At 47.2% G+C, this 15,925-nt stretch overlaps 1 protein-coding gene across 1 annotated transcript in view; it reads right to left on the bottom strand.

Moving 5' to 3' along the window:
* Window positions 1-15,925, bottom strand: part of LOC138447859 (lysosomal alpha-mannosidase-like) — a 564,797-nt gene that overhangs the window by 322,835 nt on the left and 226,037 nt on the right. Inside the window, exon 16 of the mRNA XM_069604298.1 lies at window positions 9,795-9,912. Coding sequence (XP_069460399.1) covers window positions 9,795-9,912 — 118 coding nt within the window. The remainder of the gene's footprint in view (window positions 1-9,794; window positions 9,913-15,925) is intronic.

Genomic DNA, 15,925 nt, shown 5'->3' with positions numbered 1-15,925 from the left:
CCACAGAACTTGATGAGCTTTTACCTGGCTTACTCTCATACCAGGTTTACCAGTTTTGCAAATATGGTTACCAATGCTCTCTGTCTGGTATACTCTCCTGCCAGCCAAGACAAACCACTGCTGTTCACTGTACAGGTATACTCTCCTGCCCACACAGAACCAATTGCCACAAAGTTTCAAGACCTGGTATACTCCTACTACCTTCAAGTACTTATGTTGAAAGAGTCAACTTCAAAAGGTTTTAACAATGTCTTCCTCTTCACAAATGTAGATTTAGAATTCTCTTCAGGGGAAGCAAGACTCACAAGAGTCACACTGGTGCCATTTATCACACCTATATGTTTGCCACGTACAAGACAGGCTATGCTTACTGTCTCCTGAACCTCATGTATCAGAAGGGTAGCCCTCCTGTCAATCTTGTTCCAACTTTGTTTGATTAACCAACTGCTGATTACACCTCTTCCTCTTCTTCACATTCCTTTGGCTTTGGCAATGTGGGTTTAAGACACTCTGCATCTGGGTAATCTTCCTCATACACTTTGTTATGTTCATATATCTTCAATTGACTTCGGCAACCCGGGGTGTTTATCAAGTGCTTTAGTGTCTGTCCAGTTTGGCTTTGGCGATGATAGTTTGGGTTCCCTTCTTTATATACTGCCCCTTTGTGTGTGGTTGGTTGTTCTCATCACCCACTACATAGTATATAGTAATCACCTCCTTCAGATGGAATCTTAGGTGTTTGTCTGCCAACTGCTTTTGTTTATATAAGCTTGGTATTTGTTAAAGTCAGTACTCGGTTCCACATTAGGTTGATATTCAATAATAAGTCTGGGTTCGTGTAACGAGTAACCAGATAGCGCTATGGGGTCACAACTAGACCGTGAACTAACCAGTGGAGTGCGCGTCTGTGTTCTCTGCTGCTCCCAGCCCGTTTCATTCTCTTCTGGAACGCGGCCCGGCAACTTCTGCTGCCCGGCCTCCCGTGTCTCACAAACCTTGCAGCTCTCCCAGCGTACTGGTACTCACCTGCCACCACTGAACGCTGTGCGTTGGGGAAAGCGTGGTGCGCTTTCCGCTTCGCGACCTCTGTGGCTGAAGTCTCCCCAGCGTCTCTGCTCACCTGCAACCACTGAACGCTGTTTGTTGGGGAAAGTTAGAAAGCAAACTGGTGCGCTTTCAACCGCTGAAGCTCAAATCTCTATACCACACACCTCTCAGGACCGGCATCAGCTTCTCTCGCCACTCTGGTCCCGGCGTCCGGTTCTTCCACAATTTCTTATAGTGCTTCATGGAGTGTGTAAAACCCCTCCAACTACTGCTATTACTGCTCTCCTGTTGCTTCGGACCCCTCGCCTTCTTCCATTTTGATCTGGATATTGTTCTTAATCTAATGGCCTGCACCCGAGGGGGCCTTTTATGCCTCTCATGCCTCTCTTGGGTCATTAATCCCAATGGGCTCTGGGTTGGGTTAATCCCAACCCTGTGCACCTGGAGCCCTCTTCTTCATCCCGGCACTCTGGGAATTCTGGGACTGGAAGTCTCGATCACAAAAGTTAGTTCTTTTAATGAGACGTTTCCACACCAAGTTCCTTTTTCTCCTGAAGCATATTCCGAAAAAGGAGTATCACAATGACAAAAAGGTACATTTGGTTTCACAGAGGATTGAGTATTTCCCAGTTTCAGATTGGTAGTTTTAAAAGATCTCTCTGCCAGCTTCCCCTGAGACTCCTAGGATTTCTGCGAGTGTTACAATTTTGGTAAGAGCCTTCCTTACCGTTAATACATGAGCGGTTACAATTGTCCTCACTCACAGTGTTATAATTCACTTTAGGGAACACCTGGTCTCTTTGGCAACATGCCATTACATGTACTGGCATTAAGGATATCCCTTTTCTGGAGGAAAACAATTACTGCGTCTCATCCCATGAAGGCCACTTGTTTCCCTGGGACCCTTCTCCTCCCAGGTAATCCTCCTGGCTAATACTGCCCCCGGGATCAAGAAGTGGATGTTTTTCCCTGGCCACCTCAGAGGAGACTTTAGGTAGGGTTTTCATGAGGACTTCATAGGATTCATCAAACAGCCCTTATGAGATATTCCTGTCCTGCTTCAAGGAATATGTGGTCACTGTGTGTATAGGTTATGTGTGGAATGGAATAAAACGCACATTTCTACGCATCAGGGTTTTGCCTCCCTCCAATCATCTAGCAGAAAGCGGTTGTTTATGAGCTTCTGTAAAGTGCGCTGCATCCTCTCAACATGTTGCTTGCCCTCTGTAACAGAGTACCATGAACCTTTGCGTCTATGACCATGTTGAAGTCTACCCCGCTTATCAGACCTTCCTTCCAGCTGAGCAATTTATCAAGGGCAATTGCACAGAATCCGATTTGTGCTGTGTTTGGGTCCTACAAATGGAGCACAACATCAGGATCTGATCCGCTCATACATTTTGCCACCACCCATCTACCTTCCATCCCTCTTGATGACCAGCACTTCTAACCCTCAGGATTTCTTATACAAAATGCCCACCCCTCCTTTCTTATGTGTGCTCGAAGCCCATATGATATCTCCCAAACATTTCCTCTTGATGGCAAATTCCTCCCCTTCCTTATACCTAGTTTTTTGTATAACGAGTACATCTGGTGCTTCTTGACAAAATAGTGTCAGCAACATCACCCTTTACCCGGGAAATTCGGGCCCTTCATATTCAACATGCTAGTCTGTACATCATCACTCATAGAGACATTATTTAAATCTCAGAGGCAAAACTCCAGTCACTTCTGTAATGCAAACAGTTGTACATCTCAACCCCTGTTAAGATCGCTTTGTGATGCAAAACCCAACGCCCCCATTCCCCTCTCTCCCACAACATCCCCCCATACTGTAACCACCCCCACCACTCCCTCTTCTCCCATCCCTTCCTTAACTGAAACACCCTGTCTTAACATCGGGGCCACAAAGTTTGAAGTCTCCCCCTACTCCCAGTTCCCTCTCACAAAATCCTACCTACCACTGCAATGGCAACAATATTGTTTAAGAACTGTCCATGTATACCTCTCTTACTACACCTTAAACATCCCCCCACTTTCCCCATGCCTATGAAGACGCGAGTGTCCACACCACTAAACGCCCCTCCCCCAACCCCCTGCAAATCTAATTCACAACTTGCGCCCTACTTAATTTGGTCAGTAGTGGCATTGTCCTGTCGTTGGCTCATCTCCGTAAGCTCGCATGTCTAGTTCTCAGGTCCTTGGAGAGAGGCTGTGCAACCTCCTAAATTGCTGATCTTGTCATGAATCGCAGGGTGCGCCCCTTTTGGGCCTCATGGTCCCTGTCACAACGGGCTTATACACATTAATACCTCCAATATGGCCATCCAACGCATTCCCTTCTCGCTTCATGCGTTGGACGTAACCTTTCTCTATATCTAGACCACGCCGACCGCGGCTCCGCTATTGCGAAGTAGCGACCAGACGTGTGCTCCGTAGTTCGCGGTTCTTCTCCTTTCCACTCCGCTTTCCCTTCCTCGAACCCCCCCCCCCCCTTCTTCCTCCTGGATTCTAGTTCTAGCGAACTTACCTTGCCTCCTGGATTCCTGTATTCGGCCTCCTGGAAAACTGAACGCATTCTGGATTCGGCAGAGACACGGAGCGCCTTCTTCAAAACCCGATCCATCTGAAAGAAGGCAGCATCCAAGGACAGCATAACGAACGGATTCAGGTGAGAAGGGGGGGGGGGGGGGGGGGACTCCTTGACAGGTCTCCTTTGCTTTTTCTCTACCCCCTCCCCACCCCCCAACAACACCTCCCGAGCTGCGTGGCACGATGGATGAATGGTCTGCGGGAATAGTTCTTGTATTTGGTCCTCCTGAGGGGTATCGGAAAGACACCAGGGCTCCCTCTGCCTACTCCCTGGTGGAGATGCGGTAGTCTTCGCTTCCAACCTAAAAACTCAGGGCAACGGATACCCCATTGATATTTCACTCCTCCCACCGTAGCCAGGACGAGAGGGCTCTACACACCATTTTTTCAGGGTAAAGGATAACAGGTCTTGATATATGTTAATCTTCAAGCCTTAATCAAGTGTGTATCCTGGCCTTGCTAGTATTTCTACCTGCTCTCCTATAGTAATGACACTTCGTCAGAATTGAGCGTGGGCCTCAATGTGGGTCCACAGAACAGTAGATCCTATCGAAAATAAGTCTAAACTCTTCCCATCTACATTAAAGATGGTCTTCAAAAGCAGTTCAACTTTCTGTTCCAGTCCCTTTGGACTTTCGACCTCCCCCTCATGTACTCCCAATATGCAGATGTTCGCTCTTCTCGGTTTACTAGGTAATCCAATTTTAAGACCATGTCATAATCATTTACTTTTAGATGCTTTATTTGCGCATCCTGTCTCATCTCCAAAACGTCCACTGCCAGTTGGTTATTCTCCAAACCCTCAATTCTCTCCGCTGTTTTGTCCACCGGAGGCGTGGATGTCCCCCACTGCATGGTCATCATTTCCTGGAGTATCACATTGATGTTTGCTCTGGTTGCCGGCCCTTCTCCTTGTAGCTGCTATAATGGCGTCCCAGGAACAGTCTCCATGAATGTCCCCTCTATCAGCTCTCTTCTGAATCTTTGGAGGTAAACCACAGAGTCTGTGGCACATCTGGAGCGGGGTCCACCAACACTAGCAGGTCTCGGGCACCCCAGTGCCGCACAGCACCCAGATGTGGGGCCCCCATGGTCTTCCTGTGGTTAACCCAACCCGTTTGTATGCGTGCAACACAATAGACCTACGTGTCCGACAGCATCAGACGATCTAGTTCCATTCATTGGGAAGGCAATCACGAGAGACTGGTATGCCCTGCAGGCCCAGCCCACACTCGTTTCAGCATTCAACAGGAGGTGGGGGGGGGGGGCAGAATTGGTTGTGCAATCAATGTTCGCTCTGCACTGAAGGGTATATTGCAGAGGGGCCCAATGGTAGCTCGGCAGTCAAGGCATGTGAACCTCGCCCAAGAGGTCAGCTTAATCACAGGAACCTTACCGTGGACTCCAACCCCTTCCTCCTCTGCTCTTGTCACGCCGAACTGCAGGCCCTCTGCAGCATGTCATGCGGCCTACGGCGGTTGGAGCTTAGGGACACATCTCCGCTGTTAGGTGTTCTGCTGTCGTTTGCTCCGCCACTCCCTCAGAGTTGCTTCTCATGTAGCGCCTGCCGCCAAACATTGCACTGTGTTTCACTCGGCTGTGTGGAACGCTCCTCCCAGACACACTTTCAGCCTCCCATCTCCAGTATTGCAGCCCCCGCTGTGGCAAAAAAGGCAGCAAGTGGTATTCCTGGGTGCTCAGTGTTGGTGTGGATGCACTTCTTTATTTGGCAGAAATGGCACAGCATTAACCCTACAATGAATTTCGGGGGCCATTGGAGGAGCTCAGCGCTCAGACAGCTATGTTGCCTCTGCCCCCTGGTGGTCTCAGTCTGGATTTTTGTGACGCTATTATATAACTGATCTATCAGCAATGTTATCCTCTCAAAGGCTCACATTATATTATGGTGCAAAGTCTGTCAGAACCCTTGTGTCAAGCCAGTTACAGGCTACATAATAAAAATAAATCGAATGAGCAGTTTTCAAAATGGATGCCGGTTGCTCCTGTAAGGAGCCAGGATTGAGACTCAGACAGAAGAAATTCATGGTTTTGATAAGACTTATTAAAATAAAAAGGGAGTTGGGGAAATGCCGCTCTGTCCCTGCTCTAAGAGGTGTTTCCCTACCAAAAACCAAAACTAAGGGTCTGTCAATGTCAGAATGTCCAAAGCAAAATCGCCCTGTGTCCAAAGTACTATTCTGGCCCTCACTTTCTATCAAAATAAACTCTTAGGTGAAAAGGGTAATGTCTTTGGCGTTGAGCGGTTAATAAATGTGTTACTCAAAAGATGAAGGATGGAGGATGGAGTTCCTTGTTCCAGAGGCTGGTTCCCTTCCCGTGGATTGATCTTCACTCAGTTGTAGATTCAGAGATATCAGTTCTGTGATTTTCTCTTGTTCCACAACACAACTGAAACACAAAACCACTTGGCTCTTTGTCTTTAACTTGTCAGGAAACCTGGTGTGCTCTGCCAGGTGTTCACTCCTCTTCCCTTTGGTTTCACACAGCCTTTTTACTAGTCCCGATTTATCCTCCTCAAGACCCTCTTGCATAAAGCATTTATTATACACTCTTCAGTTTGTCATTGCCTGGTGTTAGAGAGATCATTGTTAAGCTTCATCCCCTCTCCTGGTGAGACCCCCAGCACTTTTTGCTGGACTTCTGGACATTTTTCTTTCAATCCTGAATGAGTGGAGCCTTTTTTCCACTCATTAATTTTTGTGGGCTCTGTCTTTTGGAACTCTATTGATTGTATTCTACCTGTACTATGGAGTCTATTTGCTCCATAGCTCTTAAAGGCATGTGTGTGTTACTACTGCAGCACACAGCTCCTTATGGGCAGTGTTGCTGGGGACCCTTAGGGTCCTCCTTTAAGATTACCTTTCTGTATCCTCAAGTAACTACAGCTCTGAAAGGATAGGGAGATACTTAGTATCTCTCCCAAAACTCTATAGTCTGAGAGATTAGCACACACCACCTTCAGTGGAGTGCTAAAGGGATACCCAATATCCACCTTCTCTCGGTCTATGTGACTAAAAAAAGTCAGAGGAGCAATCATCTAGTTATGGCTGGTGTCAGTGGACGTGTTCTACTAACTAGTGTGTATTTTTTATACCGCAGGCTATGTCCATAGCCTCGGTAGTGCACAATAGGGGCACCCAAATACTAACTTGGGGCCTCCCTTCTTTTTTCGCCATAACTAGCGCGGTTGCTCTGTTAGCCCATCTTCTACCATTCTGGGAGGTGGAGTTCTGTGTGTGTGTTTTGCCTTTCGCAGGAACCCTTGGGTATCCCTGCATAGGCTCCAGAGTGTCTGGGCTGAGTTTTCCACACCCCCCCCCTCTCCTTTGTCTGCCAGAGTGCCTGAATAGGTCCAGCTCCCACAAGTGGTCTAGCTGTCCTAATTGGACAGCCAAACGCGAGCATCTGTAAAATGCTGAGAGAGATTGCAGAGGAGTGTGTGCTGGAACTGTATAAAAGGGGAGGCTTCTGGAGTGAATAGCAAGTCTACCACTGGAAGCTGATGTAACCCTAAGAAAACTAACAGAACAGAGACGCCTGCAGACCCTTTGTAACACCACTGCTGTCCTGGCCCAGTTTTCTGTGAGACAGAGGAGCATCGACGAGGACGACGCATTCCCTTTGGCTGGTGGGAACAACCAGTCCCCCAGGACAAACTTTGAAACAAGCCATCTCCCGAGGTTCTAGGAGTTTCCAGAGCTGCGAAACCACACTACCAGGAGACCTGCTTCGCATTTCAAGTGCATTGTCATGGAAATGCCGAATCCCTCCAAATCTTTGCTGAACTCGTAAGGATACTCCAGAAATCTGATCCAACTCGCCCAGACCCCCTCAACAGAGCGTGGGGCTGCAGAAAGCGAAGAAGATTGACTGGGTGATCTGTGTCCTTTGTTGGTGCTGCAGAAACGCTTTAGTTGTGCTACAAGGTCCTCCTTCAAGACTGTTGCAAAGAGATCCCGTCCATTGTCCTGCCTTCAGTCATCAGACCATCAGCTGCAACATCGCAAAGCATCCAGCACAAATATTTTCTTCTAACCTAAGGTACTGTGGGCCTGGCTGCTCAGTCACTCTACCAACTTGTGTAGTACAAGCCGATACCAAAGATTGGGTTCCCTATTGCCAAAAGGACAAGGGTGGTGTAGTCTCCCACAGGGTTACTACATACAATCTTGCCTAACAGAGACAACATCCATTGTTCTGCCTTTCGTCATCAGACCAAGGGTCCAGAGCAGCCACATCACAGAGAAACCAACACAAAAACTTTCTTCAAACCAAAGGCACTGTGGGGGGAAAAGGTATTGCTTACCTGATTCCAAGAAGTCGCTCCAGAGCGTTGGTGTAAGTAGAGGTGTTCAGGGCAACTCCCTCTTACTTCAGACCCAAGCCGCTGCTTCTGTCCCCTTCTCGAGTCTGTTCACTGTCCTCACATGTACTGAGAAACTATCTAATCGATTTCCTTTCCCTAACCTTTCTTTTCTGCAACATCAGAATCTACAAAGTATACTAGTGTGATATATAAAGCCATTACTGACCTTGTGATTGAAGTCACGTCAGGGTGTAGGAATTGTGTATGAAGCATATCCAAAGATTACCCACTAACTTGTTTTGATTCTGAAAAGTAATTTTAAAGTACATTTATATTGTTACGATTGCCTTTTTAAAGAAAGCTTACTTAAAAATGGATGTTAATGAAATAAATATTCATAACTGAAACCTTGAGGCCTATACCGAAAGGTGGGTTACCTAATACCAAGCAGATAAGTGTTGTGTAGTCTCACACAGTGTGACTGCCCCAATTCTTACCTAACAGCCATCATCAATCACTTGAAACCTTATGTGTGAACCAGGCATTTAAAAAAAGGGTGCAAAGCACTTATCACTATGTTTTTAGAGTCTGCCGGTCTGGAAACAACGGTGGAGGTAAGCCAGCCGCCAATGTTGTTTCCAGACCAGTGGATTACGAGTTCTGCAGGCGGGAGATGTCACTCCCATCAGGTCTGACCTGGCGGGAGTAACGCCACCCGCCTGCAAATGGAAACGGAAACACCGGCTCCGTCATAGACGGAACCAGTGTTTCCATTGTCCCCATCCCCATGGAGTCGGAATTCTGCCTCCAGAATTACCGGGTCACCAGGGATGTAATGCCCCAGTGATTCCGGCAATCGTGGAGGCGGTAATTCATTCCAAGACCAGTTTTTCCGGCTCGGTTACCGCCGGACTTGGAATGAGGCCCTATGACCTAGCACTAGTACGACAGGAATGAGATGGGTGTGCTGCACAGTATTACAAAAAGGCAGCTGTACCCCAGATGACATTCCTTGTATATGACAAAATAGTTCTGTTGTAGCCTTCTGTGCTTCAATGAAATATTCCATTTACAGCCCGTTGCCCAGTGAGTACAAGACATGCTTTAAGGGTGTGCCCAGCAAAGCTCCACTTGGTGAGGATATATTTATGAGCATTTAAATCAGGCCCCCTTTAGCTTTACAGTTTGGAAAAGTAGATCAATAGCAAAACCGGAAATATCAGTCTTAAAAGTCTGGCTCTGGTGAAGTTGTTGTAGAGTGAAACATTTGTTAGCTATCGAAATACCTTTTTAACAAGAAAATCTTATATGTACAATGTTACTGTATCAACAAACTTATTTTAAAAATAACTAAAGGAGGTTTCAAATTTGCATAACAGTAGATCATCACCAACTGAAGCTTTGCAGTGCCTCCCCTTAATTTATAACTTTTACTCACTGGCCTATAAGGATGCATATAGAATATTTGGTTGAGGCGCAGGCGGTTACAAAAGAATATGTTGTTCTATGTTTACTTGCCTTAAAGCACACCTCTCAAGGGGAACTACTATTTTATTCCCTGAAAAATAAATGTTATCCTGCAGGAGGTATCTTACATTCTTGTCTAGAGTCCTGATTATTACTAGACATCTCTTCAAACGCAGAGGAGTGTCAGCAGGTACCAATATGTTGCATGCCCCCCCCCCTATATGCAAGTTTACACTAACAAAGCATTGGGTTCTGTCTAACAGCATCTAAAAACAGGAAATTACAGTCTACGGGAAGGTATATGCCCACAACCTCCCCCACACCCACCGCACCCGTGTCGATGCTCCAAATATGACCTCACCTTCACCACGTGCGTTGTGGCCTTTGCCGCCATGGGAAACGGGTCAGATCTGTTTGGCCGGAAAATGTATGCGCCCGACACCTGGGGGCAGCATCCAGTGCCGAGGCTTGCATTGTACCTGTGGAGGATTTGTAGAGTAGAAGGGAGATAAAGTGAAACATTATACCAACCCACAGGAAAGGCTGTCTGATGGTCTTGAAGCAAAACTGATCACAAACAATTCACTGCTACACCCACAGGCCTCCACCTCCAAATAAAACCCCACATCACACCACAAACTTTTATCTATTACGCTCTAGGAGCATTCATCCAAGTGTTCTGACCAATGCGGGCAAAGCCTGTCCACCCCTCCCATTATGCACCAAGGTAGACTCTGCGATGAGGCAGCTCTGAACCTGACCTCCGGATTCCTTGGCCCGATGACAAAAGGCAAAACATTGGATGGTGTCTCCGTTAGGCAAATTTGCTGGTGTAGTCTCCTATCGGAGACTACACCAGCATTGTCCTCTTGGCAATAGCGAACACAATCTTTGTTATAGGCCTGTACTACACAGGTTGGAAGAGTGACTGTGCAGCCAGACTTCTCAAGAGGGGTCAATGTGAGCTGTAGAGATGCAAAATAGAGATTCACAGTGACAAGTATTCAAATAACACATACTCAAGGTTTCTTATTAAAATTATTTATTAATTTAAGTTTTTTACGTAAGCTTTCTTTAGAAAGGGCAAGATGCAACAATTAAATACACTTCTAAAATACACTTCTTCAGTTTCAGTTAAGTAAGTAGATACCCTTTTGGAGTGACAGACACTTCCTACACCCTCAGGTGACTTCAATAGCTAGGACAATGTGGACATTGATATATCATTTTGATACTTCATGCAATACTGGAGTTATGGTAAAAAGGATAACGAGGTTAGGGAAGGAAACAAAGGTTACCAAAGTTCTCCTGAACAAGTAAGCACTTCACAATCCCCCAATGAAATAGAAGTTAACCCTTTCCCAGCAATACAAGTAACTTATGTATGACTTTTTGGAGGGACAGATAAACACAAAGTCAAAAGGGTCAGAAGAGTCTGCAGGGAGCCAGGACAGCCATTGTCAATTGAGCAAAGTCTAGGAGAGCTGAGGCACTTCTGGAAGATAGTACAAAAGACTTGCACAATATCTAAAAGAGAGTTTGTAGAAAAGAATCACTGTTGGGCCACCAGCTGTAAGACTTGTGAAAGCAAAGCTGCAATCAACTCTGCAGAAAAAGCAGCTACTGTAAGTCTCCAGTGAGATCGACAAGCTACACAGCAAATAGGTAAGTACCCTTTGAGTTAACACAGTACCTTAGGTTAGAAGAAGAGATTTCAGTTCGCTTCTGTTCCTGTTGCAGTCCTGCAGATCCTATGTTCCTGGGTCTCAGCCTTGGGGACAAGAGGGAGGATGTCTGAGGAATGCTGCACTGCGGTTTGAAGGCTGCCAGCAGCAAAGGGTTCTTTTCAAATCAGAGGCACTTTGTGGTTTCAGCTACCGGTCAATAGCACCACTGCGTTTCTTGGACATCTTGTGGGCTCACCTTGCTTCTGGGGTTCAGCACTCTGTTGAGGTGGCTCAGACTTGGGATGTCCTGCTTCAAGGGAGTCCGGGGGATCTTCCTGGAACTCAGATGCAGCTTAAAACGATGCACTAGTTTCTGGCGTTTCTGATCCCTGGCACTCGGTTCCAGCAGCAGCAAGGAAGTACAGCCAGCAGGGAGAGGTGTTCTGGCAAGTTCGTCGTGCGTTTGATTGTTTCCACCAACCAAAGGGGAGAAGTCGTCCTTTCCGGGCTTCCCTAGTCGATTCGAAATTTGGAGCTTCAGCACTGCAGCAGGGCTTCACTCGGCAAACCAACAGTCCAGGAGGGTGCAGCAAGCTTCTCTTCGAAGACGAACTTTGAAATGAACCATCTCCAGCGGTCCTAGGAGTTTCCAGAGCTGTGGAACCCCAATACCAGGAGACCTGCTGCCCATTTCGAGTGCATGGTCGTGGAAAGGCCGAATCCATCCAAATCTGTGCTGAGCACATGAGAACATTCCAGAGATCAGATCCAACTTGCCCAGATCCCCTCACCAGAGTGCGGGAATGCAGGAAGCAAAGAAAATTGACCAGACGATCTGTGTCCTTTGTTGGTGGTGCAGAAAAGGCACCAAAACCGCAGAGTGAATCAAGAAGTTGCTGAAAGTTGTGCCACAGGTCCTCCCTCGAGACTGCTGCTGGAAAACACAGTCGATTGCCCATGCCTTTCGTCACCAAACCAAGGAATCCAGAGGTTGTCTCCAGAGCAGCCACATCACAAAGAAGCCAACACAAACACGTTCTTCAAACCCAAGGTACTGTGTTATGTTATGTACACTTCTAAAACGCATCGGTCACCCGGAGGCATCATGGCGCTACATCTAGAAAGTACAAAGACCACTCAATGCAGCTGAAACTGAAAAGAAATTGTCAGGTGGGCCTCAATGGCGCGTAAAGCCCGGCGAAAAGAATTCCAAACACGTGCAACGACCACAGAAAAAGCAGCCCCCCACCCCCCGAGAGGATGTAAATGGCGAGAGAGCCCAGAGAGCGCAATTCACTGAAAGGGACATAGGGACTGAACTTCTCTTGGAGATATTCTGCCCCATTTTCATGAAAAGCTCTGTGAACCAAGCACAGAGACTTGAACCTCACCCGTTGCTCGACAGGAAGCAAGTGGAGCCGACAGAGAACCGGAGACATGTGGGAGCCGTACGGTGGATGAAGCACCACCCTAGCAGCCATGTTCTGCAACAGTAGATGCTGGTGCAATAAGTGACGAGTAGACCGATAAAGAGCATTGCAGTAATCAATTCCGCTGATGACTAGGGCAGAAACCACTGGAGCATGAAACCTAGTACGGATGTAGGGTAACATTTACGAAGGGTGTGCAATTTAAAGTGGCCTTTATGGCAGGTCAATGACCCCCTGCTCAGACATGGCCAGAGGCCATAATCTGAATGTCTAGGCCCTTAACCGACAAAACCGGTTCAGGAAAAGGGCCAATACTAGCAGGCCAAAACTCTGGGGTCCGAAATAAAGAGGGGTTTGCAGTGCCAACCACCAGTACAACTCACCTACAGTTTTCTCAGTGTTCAATTTCAGCCAGTTCCTGGCCATCCATTCCCCTACAGCCTCGAGGCAACTCCTAAACCGACCTCCCGTCTCAGGCTGTGATCGATCGAGACGCTGTAACACCTGCGTGTAAGAGTAGCAACGGAAGCCATGCGCATGGATGATTCCCAGAAGACCTTGGATTATAGAGATTGAACAAGGTGGGTGATACCAAGGAGCATTAAGGGACTCCACATAGAAAGGGCACTGGCTGGGAGAGGAAGGGGGGCAGGGACACAGATGGAGTACCTGACCCGACCTTAGGGGAAAAGGGTATTGCTTACCTGATTCCAAGAAGTCGCTCCAGGGAGTTGGAGAGGCAACCCCCTCTTACCTCTGACCCATGCCGCTGCTTGGGTCACATTTTCGAGTCAGTTTGGTCTCCTTTGTTAGTTGCTTACTTGCTGCTTCACCAACTTTGGACACTGGAAGAAATAAGCAGGAACTAGACTTGCCACGCGAAGAATCCGTCTCTAGAAACTTGAACTAAGCTCAAGTTGCACTAACCACTTATTTTCATCCCTTTAAGTGACTGTTCTGTAAGTGTTTGCAGAGTAAATGCATTACTGTATAACCTGTTGAAAACCGCAGGAGTGCACAATTACTGATAATACGATAACCTTGTCTTTACCCTTTCTAAAGTTGCTACAAATGTAACCGCGAACAAACATTTAAAGTGCCCTTGGAAGTGTATTATCTAATTAAGTGTTCTACTGTAAACGTCTGAAGTATTTAAAGTGATTCTGGTGTAAATATAATAAATATATATCTTTTATAAATATATATCTTTTATATAAATATACGTGCAAGTGCTTCTTTGTTGTGCCTATCTAAGATTCAGTGTTCTTACCTACAGCTCACATCTTCCTCTTAAGATAAGCCTGACTGCTCTGACACACTACCAAGGTACTGAGCTAGTACAGACTGATACTAAGAGTTGGGAATCGACAAACCACTGGGATAGCTTACTAAAGTCTTACTGCCAGTAGGACTTTAGGAAAACTCCCCGAACACGTCCACTGCCACCAGCCATTAACTAGGGGATTGTCTAGGTGACTAAAAAGTCACAGGAGCAGAGAGAAGGGGGATACTGGGTATCCCTTTGGCACTCCACTGGTGGTGTGTGCCAATCTCTCAGACTATAAAGCTTTGGGAGAGACACTAAGTATCTCTCTATCTTTAGGAAGGGAGTAGTTTCTTACCTGTAACTTCATTTCTCCATCGTTGGTATCTTTCATGGATTCACATGCTGTGAATATTTCCCGTCAGGCTGGGAAACCTCGGTAACTTCAAGCTAGCATTTTCCTATGGAAAACTGACACCTTAGTGTCCTATCAACGTCCTTTTTGGGTGCTTTAGGCTACCCAATAGGATGTTCGGTATACATAGCCCCGCCTCCTGCGGCTTCCCATCAGATTTTAACCTACAAAGTAGAGGAAACCCGAATCACGGTTTGCCTGCAGGGGGAGGCAGGTGGGCGCATGTGAATCCATGAAAGATACCAACGCTGGAAAAATGGAGTTACAGGTAAGAAACTACTCCCTTCTCCAGCATTGGATCTTTCATGGATTCACATGCTTAGAATAGATTATATAGCAGTACAAATAACCCTTGGAGGTGCATGACAAGCAAACCAACCCCATGCCCCCAGGCCATAATCACAAACATAACAAATAACACCCAACAACATGCATGACAACAGAACCAGCAAGTGATAGAGTAAAACACAAACCCCAGAAGCTGCTGTGCTTACCTTACTGAAACAGGCGCTGAAGGACCGCCCGTCCCACCTGTTTTACTTCCACATGTTGCTGACCCGGACAATATTGTCTGGTGAAGGTATGCAGCACTGCCCAAGAAGCAAATGTCAATGAGCCCAGCCCAGTGTGCCGCCGACGACGCTGTGGACCTTGTAGAATGGGCCTTAGGATTGCCCCTCACAGACTTGCCAGCCTTTTCGTGACAAAATGAAATCGTGGACGAGACCCAACTGGAAAGTCCTTGCTTGGAAATGGATCGTCCCTTGCTGGAGGGACCAAACGTCACAAACAGCTGTTTCGACTGCCTGAAGTTCTGAGTACGGGCCAGATAAAACTACAACGCCCTCTTGATATCCAGAGAGTGCAGGGCTCTTTCCACCGGTGTGGTCGCCTTAGCAAAGAACGAGTACAAGGCAATTGTAGCACGTTTGTGAAACTCCAAAGGCACTTTTGGCATGAAGTGTGGATTAGTAGACAGGAGAACCTTGTCCCTCATGAATCGTAGGTACGGTGGGTCAATGACCAGCGCCCGAAGCTCCGAAATCCTCCTGCTAGATGTGATTGCCACTAGAAACTAGACTTTCCACGAGAGGAACTTCAAGGACGCCGTTGAAATGGGCTCAAACGGCAGTTTCATGAGAGCAGCGAGAACCACATTGAGACTCCATACACGAGCTAACTATTTCTCCAGGGGAAATGTCAGAAAAAGTCCTTTCAGAAAGTGCTTAACCAGTCTGTCACTAAACAGAGGCGTAGCAGGACGCCGTCTGGTGAATCTGGAAATGGCTGCTAAATGCACGGTGACTGAAGACAACGTCAGGCCCCCTGCACCAGATGCAGCAGGTATGGGAGAACCTGGGCCGGAGTAACCTCCAATCGCCGTACCTCCGGTTGCTGTTCACACGAGGCACAGAATCTCAGCCATTTTCGACTGAAAGAGACATTAGTAGAAGGCGCCTTTGCTGCCTCCAAGATCCGACGGCACTCCTGTGAAATACCTAAATAACCAAACTGAGTGGTCAGGAGCCTCGCAGCCAGACTCAGAGATGCCGGATCGTGATGCCACACTCTCCCTCGTCCTGAGATAGTAGATCCTCTTCTACTCCCAGACAAAGCAGCCCTTCCACCGCTAGATAAGAGATCCGAGAACCAGGTCTGTCTGGGTCAGAAAGGGGCGACTAAGATTATTCTGCACTGGTATCTGTGCACCCACTG

This window comes from Ambystoma mexicanum, chromosome 3q, assembly GCF_040938575.1.
Source record: "Ambystoma mexicanum isolate Mex_15411 chromosome 3q, UKY_AmexF1_1, whole genome shotgun sequence".
Lineage (NCBI taxonomy): Eukaryota > Metazoa > Chordata > Amphibia > Caudata > Ambystomatidae > Ambystoma > Ambystoma mexicanum.
The sequence above is the reverse complement of the archived record's forward strand: the minus strand, read 5'-3'. Positions and strand labels throughout refer to the sequence as shown.